At 46.4% G+C, this 17,273-nt stretch overlaps 2 protein-coding genes across 3 annotated transcripts in view; both read left to right on the top strand.

Moving 5' to 3' along the window:
* The window catches only part of UMOD (uromodulin), a 19,066-nt gene extending 17,013 nt beyond the window's left edge, over window positions 1-2,053 (top strand). Inside the window, exons 10-11 of one of the 2 annotated variants that reach the window (XM_010837133.1) lie at window positions 437-478; window positions 1,530-2,053. In XM_010837133.1, coding sequence (XP_010835435.1) covers window positions 437-478; window positions 1,530-1,591 — 104 coding nt within the window. In that variant the 3' untranslated portion in view covers window positions 1,592-2,053. Of the gene's footprint in view, window positions 1-436; window positions 480-1,529 lie in introns of those variants that run through there. The other variant, XM_010837134.1, reaches the window with a different exon arrangement.
* A 1,385-nt stretch (window positions 2,054-3,438) lies between these two features.
* GP2 (glycoprotein 2 (zymogen granule membrane)) overlaps window positions 3,439-17,273 on the top strand; it is a 20,327-nt gene continuing 6,492 nt past the window's right edge. Inside the window, exons 1-9 of the mRNA XM_010837132.1 lie at window positions 3,439-4,084; window positions 6,978-7,077; window positions 8,233-8,408; window positions 10,933-11,373; window positions 11,843-11,953; window positions 13,134-13,351; window positions 13,847-13,995; window positions 15,148-15,393; window positions 16,264-16,426. Of these exons, the coding sequence (XP_010835434.1) occupies window positions 8,321-8,408; window positions 10,933-11,373; window positions 11,843-11,953; window positions 13,134-13,351; window positions 13,847-13,995; window positions 15,148-15,393; window positions 16,264-16,426 (1,416 nt within the window). The 5' untranslated portion in view covers window positions 3,439-4,084; window positions 6,978-7,077; window positions 8,233-8,320. The remainder of the gene's footprint in view (window positions 4,085-6,977; window positions 7,078-8,232; window positions 8,409-10,932; window positions 11,374-11,842; window positions 11,954-13,133; window positions 13,352-13,846; window positions 13,996-15,147; window positions 15,394-16,263; window positions 16,427-17,273) is intronic.

Below are 17,273 nucleotides of genomic sequence, written 5' to 3'. Positions count from 1 at the left end.
CAGCTCATGTCCATTGAGTCGGTGATGCCATCCAACCATCTCATCCTCTGTGTCATCCCCTTCTCCTCCTGCCCTCAATCTTTCCCAGCATCAGTATCTTTTAAAATGAGTCAGCTCTTCACATCAGGTGGCCAAAGTATTGGAGTTTCAGCTTCAACATCAGTCCTTCCAATGATAGTACTTCTCTTTTTTCTTCTTCTCCTTCCCCTTCCCTTTCTCCTTCTTCTAATTGAAATATAAATAACATGTAGTTCTTGCTAAGGTTTTGGGCCCTTTCTCTTGAAAGTAGACAGCAGCCCCCGAGGGATCCAAAGCAGGGGAGTGAGATGACCAGATTGGGGTTTTTAAGAGACCACACTCTGGCTGCAAGCAAGAGCAGACGGAAGGGGCTTCTTCCAGGCTTCCCGTGCACTGATCCTTCTGTTTCCTCCCACAGGGGGCCAGGCTGCAATGTCAAGGGCTGCTCCCAGTAGCTTGGGTAAGTTCAGATCCTCTTTGCACAGGGACTTGACCAAAACCTTCATCTGGGGCTTTTATCTGTTGGCCTAGGGCGTGCTGGAGTGCCCGGTCTGCTTGGCCTGAGCTCTGAAGAGGTGACTGCGTGTGTGGAAAGTGCTGGACCTGGGGCTGCACACGCGCACACATACCTGTGCTGTCCCACGACAGTGCACAGAGATGCAGTTCGCACAAGAGCGAACATCACCTAGACTTTTTCACACACACCCACGAGGTCACATGCACATATTCATACTCACACACAAAACGTCATCACAGCTGCAGCTACTTGTGTGTGGATCTGCATATGCCGACATACGCATGCTTGTCACACACCTGTATGCAGTGGACACGCACACTGCGTTGTGATCTGCACCTTGAGCATTTCCTGAAGCTTCAAGATGTATCTCTAACACCTTTGTCAGGATGTTTGGAGCCAGGATGAACATGGCAGACAAACAAAAAACTCTGTTTTCTGCTTTTCTGCTCCTCTGACCATAAAGACCAGAGACCGGCAGCATTTTAATGGCCCTTGACTTTTATGGCTGCTAAATTGTCTGAAAATCTGGATTAAAAAGTGAATCTGTGTAATTGTTGCTCTGCTTGGCTCTTGGCACCTAGATCTGAGTGGGTTGTTACACCAACCTAGTGTTTGACATAAGCTGGTTCATTCCAGTATCAGTGAGCTCAGTCCTGGAGAGGCAAGGTGCCCCCAAGAGGCTTGCCCTTTGTGACTATCCCTCAAGGTCACCGAGGTTGAGTAGGTTGGTCACTTCACAGGAGTACGCTTTTGAGTGGCTATCAGCTAGTGCCTACAGAAAGGCTGCCTTTTTCAGATTGGCCCATCTGGGAGAGCACCTTTTTCTAACTGGTTTTCAGGGCAGGTAAAGAAAAAACTTCCTTTTTCTAACTGATCCGGTCAGATAACATGTTCTTTCCTAATTGGTCAATTTAGAGGAGGCATTTTATGTTAGTTTTGCCATAAAATGTGCACATCAGTGCTAGCAGCAACCCTGTAATCTCTTTCTTTTCAGGGCTTCTGCAGGTCTGGCTGCCTCTGCTTCTGTCGGCCACTTTGACCCTGATGTCTCCGTGATCCGTGGCCGGAAATCCTGTACTCTGTGGCTACCAACTCACTTTCTACTGACTGGCGAGGCCATGCAGGCTAGCACTCCACCCATAGAGAAAGGAGCCCACACTTCAGTCACTCTGCTCCTATTTTTCTCCCCTTTAATCCTTATTACCAAAAAATAGCCTGTGTCTTTAAATGCTGCTTTCTCTCAAAATGGGTCTTGTGATATGTCTGTTCATGAGGCCCCTATCTCCTTAAAGGGTATTGCAAAATAATAATTAAAAAAAGCTCAGTCTGTGAGTCATTCATTCATTCAATAAGTATTTATTGAGCACCTGCTCCGTGTAGGCACTGTCTGTGGTGCTAAGGATCTGATGGTGAGAAAAAGCAGACTCTATTCCTGCCCTAATGGACTTCACGGTCTGGTCACAGACTGGGTTCAACTCTGGTTTTATGAGCTTAAATAAAATGCACACTGTCTCTGAACTTTATCCATCCATCTATCCTTTCAGTCAGTCAAGAAATATTTGCTGGTAACCTACTATGATTCAGGCAATGTGCTGGGGATACATCAGTAAACAACCTCTGCCTTCCCAGAGCTTAAGGTCTGGAAGGGGAAAAGAACAAGTAATTATAAGTCTGTCAAGCATTGCAGAAATGGAGGGTATAACAGGAGGCTGCTGCTTCTATCATATGGGGATAATTATGATACCCTCACAGGGTTCATTCAGCTTTCCAGAAACATCTATTTGAGCACCCAGTACGTGCCAGGCACAATGCTAGGTGCTGGGAAAAGATAGTCATGAATAGGATAGACACAGCCCCAGGCTCTGGAGTGTCACAATCCTTATATAAGGGACTTAGATGGCATGTCCCGCCATCCTTTGTACTTCTCTCCCTGCCCAATGCAGGAGATGCAGACCTGTTTACAAGGACTTGGCAGCAGAAACAGAAAGCAGACCATTAACTCCATTGAGAGAGGATGTTTTGCAAGGGAGACCTCTAAGAGGTTCCTTGGAGGCACAGCTGGAGACCGCCCAGGAGACCCAGATGTCTCAAGGGGCTCTGAACTTCTTTGACAAGTGGACCAAAGGCAGTTGATGCTCATGAGAAATGTCCACCTTGATGCCAGCTGCTTCCCTGGACCCCAGCTGTGGCTTTCAGAAGAGACCAAGGCCCTGACCCATTTTTAGAATCTCTGATCCCAGGGAAAACCACACGTGTGTAACAGCAAACAGTGGGCTGTGAGGTCAGCATATCTCGAGTTAAGGAACCTCTTATCACACACAGACATGCACTGAATCCCCATGCCTGCTGCCTTTGTGTCAGAGCTATGGGAGACGTCCATGGTCAGATGGGCCAGCTAGATGTGTGCACAATCTATACTTTGACTCAGGTACAAGAGAACATAAAAAAATTAAAACAAGGGTCAAAGGCCAGGAGGAAAAAAAATATATATCAGAATTTATCCCTTTATTCCTCTGTTCCTTTTTTCCCCCTTCCCTTTACATTTTACTTTTGTTTGCTATCAGATAGTTGCTCAACTCAATATTCAACAAATATTTTGAGCATAAATTCAAGACTTGAAACTTTTATAGGCAGCAGGGAAATTGCCAGTGATCAGAACAGAGCCCTTGCTGATAAGGACCTTATGTTTAAAGGGGGGATACGTTTAAACAATAGCTATGTGATAAGCCACCTGGGGCTTTCCAGGTGGCGCTAGTGGTAAACAACCTGCGTGCCAGTGCAGGAGACATAAAGAGAAGTGGGTTGGATCCCTGGGTCGGGAAGGTCCTCTGGAGGAGGGTATGGCAACCCACTCTAGTATTCTTGCTTGGAGAATCCCCGTGGGCAGAGGAGCCTGGTGGGCCACAGTCCATAGGATCGTAAAGAGTCAGACATCACTGAAGCAACTGACAAGGGGGCAGGGGGAAACAGCAGTAATAAGGCAATGAAGGTGTTAGTTTACCTAGGATGACTGGAGAAAGGTCTCACTGAGATGTAGAAACTGAGAGAAGAAAATGAATATCTGAGGAAGACTACTGGTGGTGGGCCAGCAAGTGCAAATGCCTTGAGGCCTTGTGTCTTTCTACCCAACTTTCACTAAGACTTGGACACCTAAAGTTTGAGGCATCACTCACAGGAAAGGGTCTTAAGCATACATACTGTCATTTTTGTCCATTTGTTAACTCAACTAGTACTTACTAGGTGCTCATTAGAACTGCAAAGATAAGATTGATGTCTGCAAAGATCTTACAACCTTCAGAGGGAGACAGATATGCTAGCGGGTAATTGAGTGCGACTGCAATCAGCCCTGAGAGGTGAAGGAGCACAGAAGAGCAGCACCAGCAAGCCTGTGGAATTTAGGAAAGTCTTCCTGGAAGAGGCAAGCCTGAATGGTAAACAGTAGGAAGAGGCTGGGCACAGAGTGATCCAAGCAAGCATATTGTATGTCGGGAGAAGCTGTAGATGAGGTGGGAGCTGTGAACAGGGGTCAGATCCCAGGATACTTTGCATGTAAGTGGTGGGGAATAATGCAGAGAGGTGATGCTGTGACATCTGGCTGCAGGGAGATAACAGAATGAAAGGAGACAAGAACAAAAGAGATCCACTAGGTAGCTGTTAAAATCACTCTTCTAAGAGATGGTGGTGGCCTGACTTAAGGTTGATGAAATGGGCATGAAGAAGGAAAGACAGGTTCACGAATATTTGAGATATTAGTGATTACTGGAAATGTTAGACTGAGGGGTAAAGGAAGGAAACAGTTTTCCAGTTCAGGTGACCAGGTGAACAGTGGTGCCAATGATTAAGATAGATGATTCAATGAGGAAAGTAAAAGTGAAGTTGCTCAGTCGTGTCCGACTCTTTGCGACCCCATGAACTGTGTAGCCCACCAGGCTCCTCTCTCCATGGAATTTTCCAGGAAAGAATACTGGAGTGGGTTGCCATTTCCTTCTCCCAGGGATCTTCCCAACCCAGGGATCGAACCTGGGTCTCCGCATTGCAGGCAAACACTTTAAACATCTTAGCCACCAGGGAAGCCCAGTGAGGGATCCCCAAACAGGGATGCAATGAGGAGGGAGGGATATAGGGGAAATCATGAATTAGGATTTGGACCTGCTCAAAAGCAGAGACATTACTTTGCCAACAAAGGTCCGTCTAGTCAAGGCTATGGTTTTTCCAGTGGTCATGTATGGATGTGAGAGTTGGACTGTGAAGAAAGCTGAGCGCCAAAGAATTGATGCTTTTGAACTATGGTGTTGGAGAAGATTCTTGAGAGTCCCCTGGACTGCAAGGAGATCCAACCAGTCCATTCTAAAGGAGATCTGTCCTGGGTGTTCTTTGGAAGGACTGATGCTAAAGCTGAAACTCCAGTACTTTGGTCATCTCATGCGAAGAGTTGACTCATTGGAAAAAACTCTGATGCTGGGAGGGATTGGGGGCAGGAGGAGAAGGGGACGACAGAGGATGAGATGGCTGGATGGCATCACTGACTCGATGGACATGAGTTTGAGTAAACTCCAAGAGTTGGTGATGGACAGGGAGGCCTGGTGCGCAGCAATTCATGGGGTCGCAAAGAGTCGGACACAACTGAGTGACTGAACTGAACTGAACTGAAGGTTCAAGGTGCCTTGAGCATCTCAGTCCAAGTAAAGTCCAGCAGGCACCTGGGAAGGTGGATCTGAAATTAAGGAAGTAGTTGGGTATGGAGGTACAGATTTGGAACTCATCAGCCTGTGGATGGTACTTGAAACCATGAGATAATTTGACACCTCCTAGGGAGAGTCCATGGAGTAACAAAGAAAGATAAGACCTAACAGCCCTCTCAAGGACAACTGGAGGAAGAAGGTAATTATCATGACAATGATCATGATAATTTCAGAGCACAAGTATCCAGATAGAGGAGAATAAAGAAAGTAATTGGTGCAGGGGAGTCAAGGAAATGCAGAGTGCCTAAAGGAAGCAGCAAAAAAATCCATTGACAAGAAGCCAGAAAAAATGCCCAGTGGACTTGCATAAGAGCGGACGTTTGCAAGGCAGTCTTAGCCATATGCCTCAGATTGGAATGGAGAAGTCAGAGACAGGTGGTGGAACTGACTTTGAAAAAAGGAAAGATCACCTTATCAGAAGCTAGGGAGGAAGTGGAAAGTGGAGGTAGATGTTTATGTTTCTAGAGGAAGGGGACACAAAGTTGAGCGAGGTCAAGTGTGATGGCCTAAACTTTCTTGAGGTGGAATGTAAGACGCCTGCTGAGAAAGGAGGCAGTGGGAGAGAGAAGTGAGTAGTAATGGCTGCAGAGACTTGAAAGGAAAAGGTTGAGAGTGGCCACTGGGGAGACTAGGGTGGGTCGGAACGGACACATGGGCTGTTTTGTGGGCTCAGATGGATTTCTGAATCCAGCATTTGTAGTTGCTATAAATTCCACATTTAGGGGATTCTTCTGCAAATGCAGTATGGTTACGAAGGTGGCTTGCACCACCTCTTCTTTGTCCATGTTGAGTTTTTGCTGGAAGGTGTTATCAAGGCAGGACCTCCAGGCTCCCTGACCCTGTAGCCTTGGCTCCTTGAAGAGTCCCAGTGTAACACAGAAAGGCAATGGCCATTTATTCTGCTGAAGCTTTGACTCTTTTGTTAATTCTGTAATATCCACTTTGCCACAAAGCCAGGTTCAAGCCTGAAATTTAAAAGTCCAAGATCTTCAAGGTCCTCTCAGTTCTCTACCTTACAGTCTCTGGGGTAGCCCACATATCGACAGGCTCTTCAGATGCTTATTTTGTCCAAAGGTCTAGGCTATCCTTTGCTGGTCTGTGATTCACATGTCCCCAGATTGGCCTTTCCCAGACTGCTCAACATGGAGCATCTGAAGTTGGGTAGATTCTATGGGCCCAAAATGAGAAATATCCATCTGCCCTTCCTTATTTAGTCCCTTGTCCTAACTGACTCCAAGTTGACTGGCTTCCAGACAGAAGCAGAAGTGTTCTAAGGTAATTAGCTAGGAACGCAAGAAACAATTGGAAATCTATTGTGCAAACAAGTGTCTGTTTGATTTCTCTCCACTTCCCTTTGGATATTAAGCTTCCGTTTGATTAGTGTTTGGTTTCCAGTAATAAATATGGTGCTACTTCATGCGTTCATTGTGAGGATTAAAAGTGAGAAATAATGGGTGCAAAGCAGTGCCCAGTTATGTTCAGAATTCAGTACATGCTGCTCTTGTTTGTAGAGAAGCATTTGCGCGAAGGAGAGACTGCTGGAAGGGTTACATGCAAGGGCGTGGTGGGCAGGTGGTGTGGGAACAAAGGGCCCTTCCCTTCACCACCATTTCTGGTAAATTGTTTATCTTACCTGCACCCAACCAACCCAGTGTATGCCTGGGAGGCTAACTTCAGTCTCATCTCTGCACCAATCCCAGAGAGCCACATTGGTGGGAAACGGCAATAAAAGGACGGTCCACAGCAGACGTGCATTTCCACAGCCAGAGAAGGAAGAACATTCCGTGTTCTCGCCACCAGGTAAGTCCTACTTCAAGCCCCAGAAGGCTTTCTCCTGAGCCTGGGGGCCTCCTCTGATACTTGGCCCTTTCAGAACCCAACAAGGAGTTTAGACCCTGGCCTTTATTGAAGACTCCATATATCACTGTATTTCCAGTTCAACCATGACTCCAGCTACTCCAGGGCAAAAAGTGCCCCCTTCCCTTGTCTCTGGACACTGTCCCCCTCCACCCCCCCAGGAAGACAGGCGTCTACTTAGGATTTCACTTCTACGAATTACCAGTCCTGGGCACTCTCTCATAACATAGCCACGATATCTCTTCCGGAAACAAACTTCTGTCTTCAACTGAAGTCTTTCAGAGGCTGTAGAATATTATCCAAAGATTTTCCCTTTTGAGAAAAGAGTTTCCCAGAAGAGGAGGTGTTATTTATTTGAATGTTGGCAGGCTCTTCACAGTTCCTTATTCCTGTCCACTCCCTCCTTGCTCGTTATTCACAGATCCCCCAAATGTCTCCTAAGCACCTCTTGTGCTCTGGGCACTGTGTGAGGAGCCCATGATGGCCTCAGTCTGACATGGTCTAACTCTCACAGATATCTGCATACACAGAGGACACTTCGGGCTCTCTCGGCACAGTACGCGATGCACAGAACCGAGAAAGGGAAAGCTGCTACTTTTGTCTGTAGACATTCATAGCTCTGTCACCCTCCCTTCCATCCATTCTCCGAGAGCCTCTACCTTGACCCGAGTAGGACCTGCCCTGAGGCCTTTGAGGACCTTCAGTAGTCTTGCTTGCCTTTGGTTCTCTTGCTGTCAACCTCACCCACTTAACAAATCTCCTGCTCCTGTTATAACATCTCTTTTCTGTAAGTCACAGATAGGACTTCAAAGCAATACAGCCTTCATGAAATAAACCATCAGAACATTTCTGAGAAAATGGGCCTAAGCAAGCTATTTCACTTCCAGCATAGTACTTGCACATAGAAGGGATTCAATAAATATTTCTGGGATTAATGTACTCTGAGTCTCAGCTATTTCATCTATAAAATGGGAACGATAAATATACCTTCCCTGGAGGGTGGTTTGGTGTCTTAAATGAGCTAAGGTATGCAAAGTGCTTGGTACAAGGCATGTGCTAACTGATGTGAGTTCCCTAGTTCTCTTCTTACCCCTGCAGTCAGGGGAGCAATCTCTGTCTCCCCAATCGTATCTGGGTCTCCCCACGACCACTGCATGGAGAGTCTGCAGGTTGCTGAGTGACCCACATGTCTCAGCTCCTGGAAAGGATGACTTCTGTCCTGTGGCTGGGCCTGGCCTCCTACATTCTGACCCTGTCATCTACAGAACAGCAAGGTGAGTACTCTGCTCACCTGGCATCTCAGATGACCCGTGATACCTGGAGAGGCAGCAGGGGAGAACAGAAAATTGGTTCAGGGTCAGCGAGGAGACAGGGGCATGATAAAAACTCGAGGGAAACAAGATGCGAGAAACCGGAATCTAGTCACAATCTCTCAGAGAGCCAAATCAGAAATTCCCCCTCAAGGGCAGTGGGAGCCAGTTAAAACCTCCTATGCCTGGATATGGTGGCAAGCAGAGGGCTAGGGATTCATGAGGACATGAAGCTCCCAGTCGCTCTGTGCCTTGTTTTGGCAAGCATCCTCTTTCCTCCAGATCAGTTTGCTCATCTGTAAAATGAAGAGACCAGGCTTAGTGATCTCTCTGTGGTCCTTCCAAAGATCCATGGATTGGGCATCTTAGATGCTTGTAGGAAGGATTCTCAGGCTTTGCACAAGGGTGAAAATTTCTGCCTACGTCCCTGTGGAGGGGGCTGGAGGCACTTAGCTCATGGCCTGCCTTGGCAAAATAGTGTGTGCAATAACCAGTCCAAGAATAATAAGTGCAGTGACTCCTTTCCTTAAAATAAGCATGTACAAAAGCAAGGCTTGAAAATCTCTTTCCTAAAAAGTTCCTCTAATGTGATCCTGCTTTGTGGGGATGGACTGAGCCCCAGTAATCAGTGCATCAGTGCTGGGCACACGATCACCCATTAAATAGTTTAATACATCAAAAGAAAAGAAACGAATGTGATCTTGGTAGAATATACTTAATTCATCATTGGGGAATTTGTACTATTCAGCATGTCAGAACTAGGGGAGAGAACTAGCTTGAACTACTAGGCTCCAGGTGCTGTGCATGCCATTTTGCACCTAGTACCTCATTTAACCTTCTAACAGTCCTTTAAAGGTTTATTCTCCCAAATGGGGCATGCATATCCCGAAATGAGGTTGCATGGCAAACTCTTAACTGCAGGGGCAAGAGTTCACTCCTTGGTTGGGAAACTAAGATCCCACATGCTTCAGGGAACAGCCAAAATAAAAGAAGAGAGAGAGAATTTTTGGTAGCTATGTTATATGTACTTTTCTTCACGGGTATTAAACCATATAACTAATATATCATACCTATGGTATCACAGATACTATTCCTTAGGATGAAATGAATCTGTAAAGAGAATCACTGAAAGAAACATATGAAATATATAATGACCTTGTTAATCACTCCACACAAAATAAAATACAAAATAAAAGGTTTTTAAAAAATTTAAAGAGTAAACTACAGGCATCCGTGCACTTTATCTGTAAATATTTCAGCATGCAAATGATTAGTCTGAGTTCAATATTCTTTCAGTTGTTGTTGTTGTTGTTGTTTTTTTGAGATAAACTTAAATACAATAAATGTAAAAAATTTAAGTGTATAAATAAAGAGAAAAAACACATGAGATAAATGCAAGGACAGATGGACACCTGTGTGGCAACCATGACCTGAAGTACAGGAATGGATGATATTTGTATTAGCTTACATGTGGTATTTTGCAGAAGAGTCTCAGGGGAATTAAACCATCTGCCAAGGTCAGCCAGTCAGCAGGTGCAGAGCTGGATTTAAACCCAGACTGTCTGGCCTGTGACTTCCTCTACCCTCCACCCCACCCCTGCTTTACTTCTCCATATCTTCACACATCACAGTCCTTGAATCTGTTAAAAACCATGAGACCAGCAATAGGAAATGGCCCTATTAGACGCAGTGGTTCCCAATGTGGGGGGAGTGATTTTGCTTTTCAGGGGGCAATTGACAGTGTCTGGAAAAAACTTCAGGAAGGAATACTCTTGGCATTTAGTAAGAAAACTCAAGGAAGCTGCTAAGCATCCTACAGTGCACAGGACAGAGCCCGTCCCCCCATATAATTATCCAGCCCAAATATCAGTAGTGCTGAGGCTCAGAAATCGTCATCTACTGATAAAGGAAAAATCTCTATGATATACTAAATAATAAATGCAAGTGGAAAGAAAGCTGTACAGCATTAAACCCATTTTTATTTAAAAAAAAACTATTTTAAACAGATGCACAGGAAGGGTCTGAAAACTGTACGACAAATTTATGGTTACGTCTGGGAATGGAACGCGCTATGACAGGTGTCGTTTGTACTTTATTCACTTTAATAACCTTTGAGTTTTCTCCCATGAGCCTATCCTACATTTACAATGAGAAAAACAAATACTGGCAGGCAGAACCACAGTGTGCGGTGGCTCAGGGGAGCCCTGCAACAACTCCAGAGCCTGCATCACCACCCAGGCTCAGTATGAGTGACACCCTCTGGGGCTACGCAGAGAGTGTGGGGACTCTGATGTTCTTAATGCCTACAATATACCACACAAAGCCCTCATTATTATTCTGACCCCAAGGTGATGAAGGCTGATGTGCAACTAACCGTTTGTGTGCCTCTTGCCCTCACTGGGTTCCCTAGCATTCCCAAAACAGAGTGTGTAGGGCACGAAAACCCTGTAGGCCCCAGGGTCTGCTCCATAAACCCATTATTCTCCAGGTTATAGAAACTCCACCAACACTGGTTCCTATGAAAAGGACTTGGATTGCGGAGCCCCTGGCACCCCAGAGGCCCAGCTCTGTTTTGACCCCTGCCAGAATTACACCCTCCTGAATGAACCCTTTCGAAGCACAGAGAATACAGAAGACATCCAAGGCTGTGACAATGACAAACACGGCTGGTACCGATTTGTGGGGGACGGAGGAGTGAGGATGCCAGAGGACTGTGTCCCCACGTTCCGATGCCAGACGTCTGCACCCCTGTGGCTGAATGGCACCCATCCTGGCCTTGGGGAGGGCATCGTCAACCGCACTGCCTGTGCCCACTGGAGTGGCAACTGCTGCCTCTGGAAGACAGAGGTGCTGGTGAAAGCCTGCCCGGGCCCATACTACGTGTACCGGTTGGAGGGCACCCCTCAATGTAGTCTGAGATACTGCACAGGTGAGTGGGGCAGGGCAACCCAGGGGCAGTAGAGTGGGTGTAGGAGGAGACTGAACAGAACAGCCTTGGTTCAGCGCCTGCAGTGGGCACAGACAGGTTAAGCCATTCTCCCAACATCACAGAGTTGGAATGTAGCAGAGCCAACTTGAACCTAGCATCCCAGCTCCAGGATCCAAATGCCACCCCCACCCCCACGAGGTCTACATGTGAACTGAAAGAGTTAAGGCATGGAAAGTTCTGGAAATAGCATCTGCCCTGTAGTAAAAGCACCAAGATGGCAGCCCCAGGGTTCTCACTGCACCGGATCAGGAGTTGGGAAATTCAAGTTCGAGGCTTGACACTTCCACCAAATATGGCACAACCTTTGTCAAACATGGCAAATCTTCTGTAGAATGACAAGGTTGGCCTTGGTGGCCTCAAGTCCCCCCTGCTGTGCACCCTGATCCTCTTCCTCCACGCCTCACCCCAGACCCTGCCACCGCGGAGGACAAGTGTGACAGGACCTGCCGCCCCGAGGAGGAGTGTCGCCTTGTCAGTGGCACCTGGGGCTGCTTCTGCAGACAGGACCTCAACGTCTCCGGTGAGCACTGGGACTGTGCTGACCCAGCGGGCAGGGCAGGAGGGAGGGAGCTCCAGAGGGTCAGGACTATGTGTGGACCACAGTCAGTGGCGATGGAACCAAGGTCAGCAGATGAGAAGTGCCAAGCCAGAGAGCTTGCAAGGATGGGGCCAGGGGTCGGACACATTTCCAGGTCAGCCACTGGACAATGGCCTTGGGAATGGGTGGGCTTGACTCATGAGGGACCGAGATACCGAGGATGAGGACTCTGCCGGTGTTGGAAGCTGTGTTCAGGTATCAGCATGGTCTCCACGTGAGGAACAGGGGCAGACTCCTGCGTCAGTCTTGGATTTGTCGGGTGGGGTCTGGGACCTGGGGCCAGCTGCTTACCCTCTCTGAACCTTAACATTCTCATCTGTAAAATGCGGGTGAGATAATAATAATGATTTTAAAAACCCACCAAGCAGGGCTTTGATGAGAATTCAATAAGAACAGTCCAAATGGGCAGGCTCTGAAGGTGATGTTCTTATCATCCCAGCAGGTAAGCAAGCACAGGCACATGGCTACAGATGAGCCCTAAGCCCTGGATGGGAGTTGGAGGAGCTTTCCAGCGAGAAGATCTCCTTCCCTCCTAGACTCTAACGAGAGCCTTTGATTCTTGCTTTGGGCACAAGCCTGCTTTCCTCTGTGTGTACTCCTCACCCCAGTGGAGGAGAGAGTGTTCAATATTGAGGGACAAGAGGGAGCTTGAGGTCCCTATCTGTGGTGGCAAGCGTGTCCTTCTACTCCACATGCAGGGAGAGCACCTTTCACATGGGAGAATCATTTCCTGTTTTCAGGGAAACAGAGGTGTGTCAGAGCATGACTCTTGCATTAGCTGCAACTGAAGTAATTTTAATTCAAAATAATCAATACACCATTTGGCATATTTGGGGATGATCTGCTCTGGGTCCCAGGAGAGACCAGACATGAGAGCCTTCGCCAAGCCTGCACACAGCATGCTTGGAAATCTTGGACTGGGGCATCTTGGCCAGCCTCACCTATCGCAACCTGAGTGTAAAACCCACGTGGGCCTTGGGCCCCTCTAGCCTCCCCAGCCTCCTAGTAGGCAAGGTGGTTTGCCAAAGGGCACAGTATGTGAGCTCTGCCCACTCCTTCCAGACCCCTACCCACCCCACCTGCCTTCCTCTCGACTTTCCAGATGTGCACAGTTTGCAGCCTCAGCTGGACTGTGGGGACACGGAGATCAAAGTGTCACTGGACAAGTGTCTGCTGGGAAGTCTGGGTTTCGGAGATGAGGTCCATGCCTACCTGCGGGACGGGAACTGGAACTGCAGCAGCCTCAGGCAGAGTGAAGAGGAGAACTGGATATCTGTGACCAATCCCACCCAGGCTGGTGCCTGCGGAAACATTCTGGAGGTGAGAGATGTTTATACCCCTGCTGCGAGAGTGCAGGAGCTGGGCAGGCGAGGTCTATGTCAGTAACTGTGAGTCCTTGGACAAGTAACTTAGCCTCCATGGACCTCTAAAGGCATGTGAGATTACATGTGTTGGTCCAGGAGGCAGCTTAGAATAGGCATGATGCTTAAGCTCAGTAAATGAAAGCTATGATTATGATTCTTTCACTTAGGGATAATGTGGGAGGGGTTCGCAAAGGAGCAAATGTGGCAGTTCCTGACTGTTCCCGAGAGTCAACAGTTTATTGTTCTAGTTTTCGATCTGGGATCTTCATTCCCCTTCCAATAAAGAGCCAGTGCCACTGGGGGAGGAGGCCCATTGCCTCCGTGAGATCAGAGGACAGGGTTGTCCGCTTGACTGACAGCATCAACTCTGGAGTCACACAGACCTGAATCCCAGATACACTTGTACCTGCATCCATGTCAACATATATGTGGTCTTGTTTTTATGCCAAAGAGAAACCAGACCCATGCCATCTACATAAACACGCTCTCCTTAGTCAACGATTTCATCATCAGAGACACCATCCTCAGCATCAACTTCCAGTGTGCCTACCCACTGGACATGAAAGTGAGCCTTCAAATGGCCCTGCAGCCCATCGTAAGGTATGGCATGATCTTTACCCTTTGACCTCTAACCCTGACTGACTTCAAGCACATTTTATCATGTCCACAGGATGCTACCCGCCTCCCTCAGGAACTTCCATTCATTCCACAAATATTTGTTGATTATATATTAGGATGTTCAGCATGAACAAAGCAGGCATAGAATATTTTGTGGATATTGAAGATTATTACTATGGAGCAATGCAACGACATGAAACAGTGTTAATTAAATAAGCTGAGGAACAGAAGAGCATGACAATTTCATTTATCTTGAGGTAGAAAGGCATTAAACAACTCATTATATCAAAAATTATTTACAAGTGTGATGCAGGCAACATAGGGGAGGCACAGGGTGCTGTGGGAGCAGGAACAAGGGTCCCTGACCTAATCTTGGTTGGGGAGGAAAGCTGGGGGCAGGAAAGCTTCCTTGCACATGTGGGATTTAAGCCAGACTAGCTTTGATTGGATAAACTCATCAGATATAGAACCAAATAGCAACTTGGGTAGAATTCAATTTGGGCAGGGGGTCTTGTCATTTGTTCACTGCTATCTAACTGTGCCTGGAATGGTCCCTGCTGAAGGAATTCCTCGGCATTCCTAGATGTGCTTAGGAGACTTTCTGGGGTATTCGAAATCCAGAGTACCTGTCCCCATTACCTTTTTGCTTCCTGGTCTCTCAGAATGGCAGAATCAGGATTAGAAATTTTATAGTTCCATTTCTAGTTTTCAGTCTATAATGTGTTGGGGCCCAAGGTTCATAAAAAAATAAATATTAAAGCTATTTTATTTATCTTGTTAAAATTGATGTTTCACTGAAAATTATGGGATAGAGGGAAGAGATGTGCTGCTAAAAATTGTGAGCCCACAGAACGGGTTCCAAGCCCAGTTCTGCAGATGAGAAGCCAGAGGTGCTCTTTGAGTGAAGGAGGTATACGTGCTCTCTGATGCAGGGAGGACTGGTAGGAAACCTGAAGTCAGACATCTGTTTGTTGAGTTTCATGCCTAGAAGATGGTAGATACTTGATATAAGTAAATGACTAGTTCATTTAGGAATCAAAGATGTGCCTCTGGCTTCATAATCTTACACAGGTGTGGGACTTGATTTTGTTCTCACTGTTCAAAACCTCACTCTTGTGGATTTTGTGTTCTCAGTTCCCTGAACATCACTGTGGATGGGGAGGGAGAGTTCACTGTCAGGATGGCCCTCTTTCAAGACCAGGACTACACGTCTCCTTATGAAGGAACTGCAGTCATGCTGTCTGTCGAATCCATGCTCTATGTGGGTGCCATCTTGGAGAGAGGGGACACGTCCCGATTTAACCTGGTGTTGAAGAACTGCTACGCCACGCCCACTGAAGACAAGACTGACCCTGTGAAGTACTTCATCATCAGGAACAGGTGCTGGACAATCTGGGGTTATCTTTCGGCCTAAATGAGGTTTGGGGTAGAGAACAATGATCAGCTCATCCCTGCCTGGCCGTTTTGTCGATTGGCTTGCCTCTTCTGGAAAACAATTTGGTATGACATGACCATACCCTTTGACTCAGAAATATCACTCCTGAAATTGTGGCCTTAAAAGATTAATGCAAAACAGATGGGCAAGGTAAAGAAATGCCAGTTATTTTTCATTTCAGTATCTTTTATCATTTTGGCAGTAGGTTCAAAGGGGACTTTATACTGATGTTAACACTGACTAAACAACATGGAAACAGTGTGTTATGGGACAAAATATTATTGAATATTGTTAACTGGCAAAAACAAAGGAAAATGCATATCTATAGATCACGATTCACACTGTAGTGAAAATACTAGTTAATATTTAGCATAGAGTTTAGGTGTGTACCAAGCACTGTGCTAAGCAGAATACAAGGATTATCTCATTAAATGCTCACATCAACCCTAGGAAGTACATATTCCTGTCCCTACTTTACAGATAATAAAACTGAGGTTCAGTAAAGTTAAGTAATCAGCTCACAATCATTTAGTTAGGAAGTGGGTTGGGTTGGAATTTGAAATCAGTCTGTCTCATTCTGGGGACTATAGGCCCCCAAATTTAAGCCATATGTGTTTATTGGTCACATTGTGGAGAAAACCTGGAGGAATAAAAATCTATGCTATAGGTTGGAATAAACCTTGGTGGGGGGTGAGGAGGCTCTTTAATTCTCTCCAGTGCTGTTTTTACGCTGGATGCAGATTAGAAATGCAGAAAGAGCCTCAGACCCCCTGAGTTTTTCTAGAAGCTAGATCCTTGTCCCTGTCACCCTCCAGCTGCCCAAATCAACGTGATTCCACCATCTCCGTGGAAGAGAATGGGGTGTCAGCAGAAAGCCGGTTCTCAGTTCAGATGTTCATGTTTGCTGGAAATTATGACCTAGTTTTCCTGCATTGTGAGGTTTCTCTCTGTGATTTCATTAAAGAAGAGTGCCAACCGGTGAGTATCTCTTTGGACTAAACTATTCAGTGCCTGACACGGGGCCTGGTACCTCCATTCATGTTTATTGGAATTACGTATGGATTGAAAGAAGGGAGGGTGGGAAGGAGAGAAGAAGGGAGAAAGGGAGAGAAAGAAAATCAGATAGATGATGAGATGGAAAGATGGATGGATGGATGAATTAATGGAAGGGAGGGAAGGAGAAACAGAGAAAGAGAGGGAAGAAAGGATGGATCAATGTAACTTAAGTCTCCAAAAGCCCATGTGTAAGCAATTATAGTATCCCCAGGAAGCATATTAGATGAAAGAGCCTGTCTACTATGTTTCCTTGGCACAGAACATTTTAAATTATTTTAATAGTAGTTGACTTCTTTGAGTGCTTACTCTGTGTCAGTTCAGTTCAGTTCAGTTGCTCAGTTGTGTCTGACTCTTTGCGACTCCATGGACTGCAGCACACCAGGCTTCCCTGTTCATCACCAACTCCCAGAGCTTGCTCAAGCTCATGTTCATCTAGTTGGTGATGCCATACAACCATCTCATCCTCTGTGATCCCCTTCTCCTCCCACCTTCAATCTTTCCCAGCATCGGGGTCTTTTCCAATGAGTCAGTTTTTCGCATCAGGTGGCCAAAGTATTGGGGTTTCAGCTTCAGCATCAGTCCTTCCAATGAATATTCAGGACTGATTTCCTTTAGGATGGACTGGTTGGAACTCCTTGTAGTCCAAGGGACTCTCAAGAGTCTTTTCCAACACCACAGTTCAAAAGCATCAGTTCTTCTGTGCTCAGCTTTCATTATAGTCCAACTCTCACATCCATACATGACTACTGGAAAAACCATAGCTTTGACT

The sequence above is a fragment of the Bison bison genome, unplaced genomic scaffold (assembly GCF_000754665.1).
Source record: "Bison bison bison isolate TAMUID 2011002044 unplaced genomic scaffold, Bison_UMD1.0 scf7180017864072, whole genome shotgun sequence".
Classification (NCBI taxonomy): domain Eukaryota; kingdom Metazoa; phylum Chordata; class Mammalia; order Artiodactyla; family Bovidae; genus Bison; species Bison bison.
Note: the sequence above shows the minus strand (reverse complement) of the source record. Positions and strands in the feature narration are given on the sequence as shown.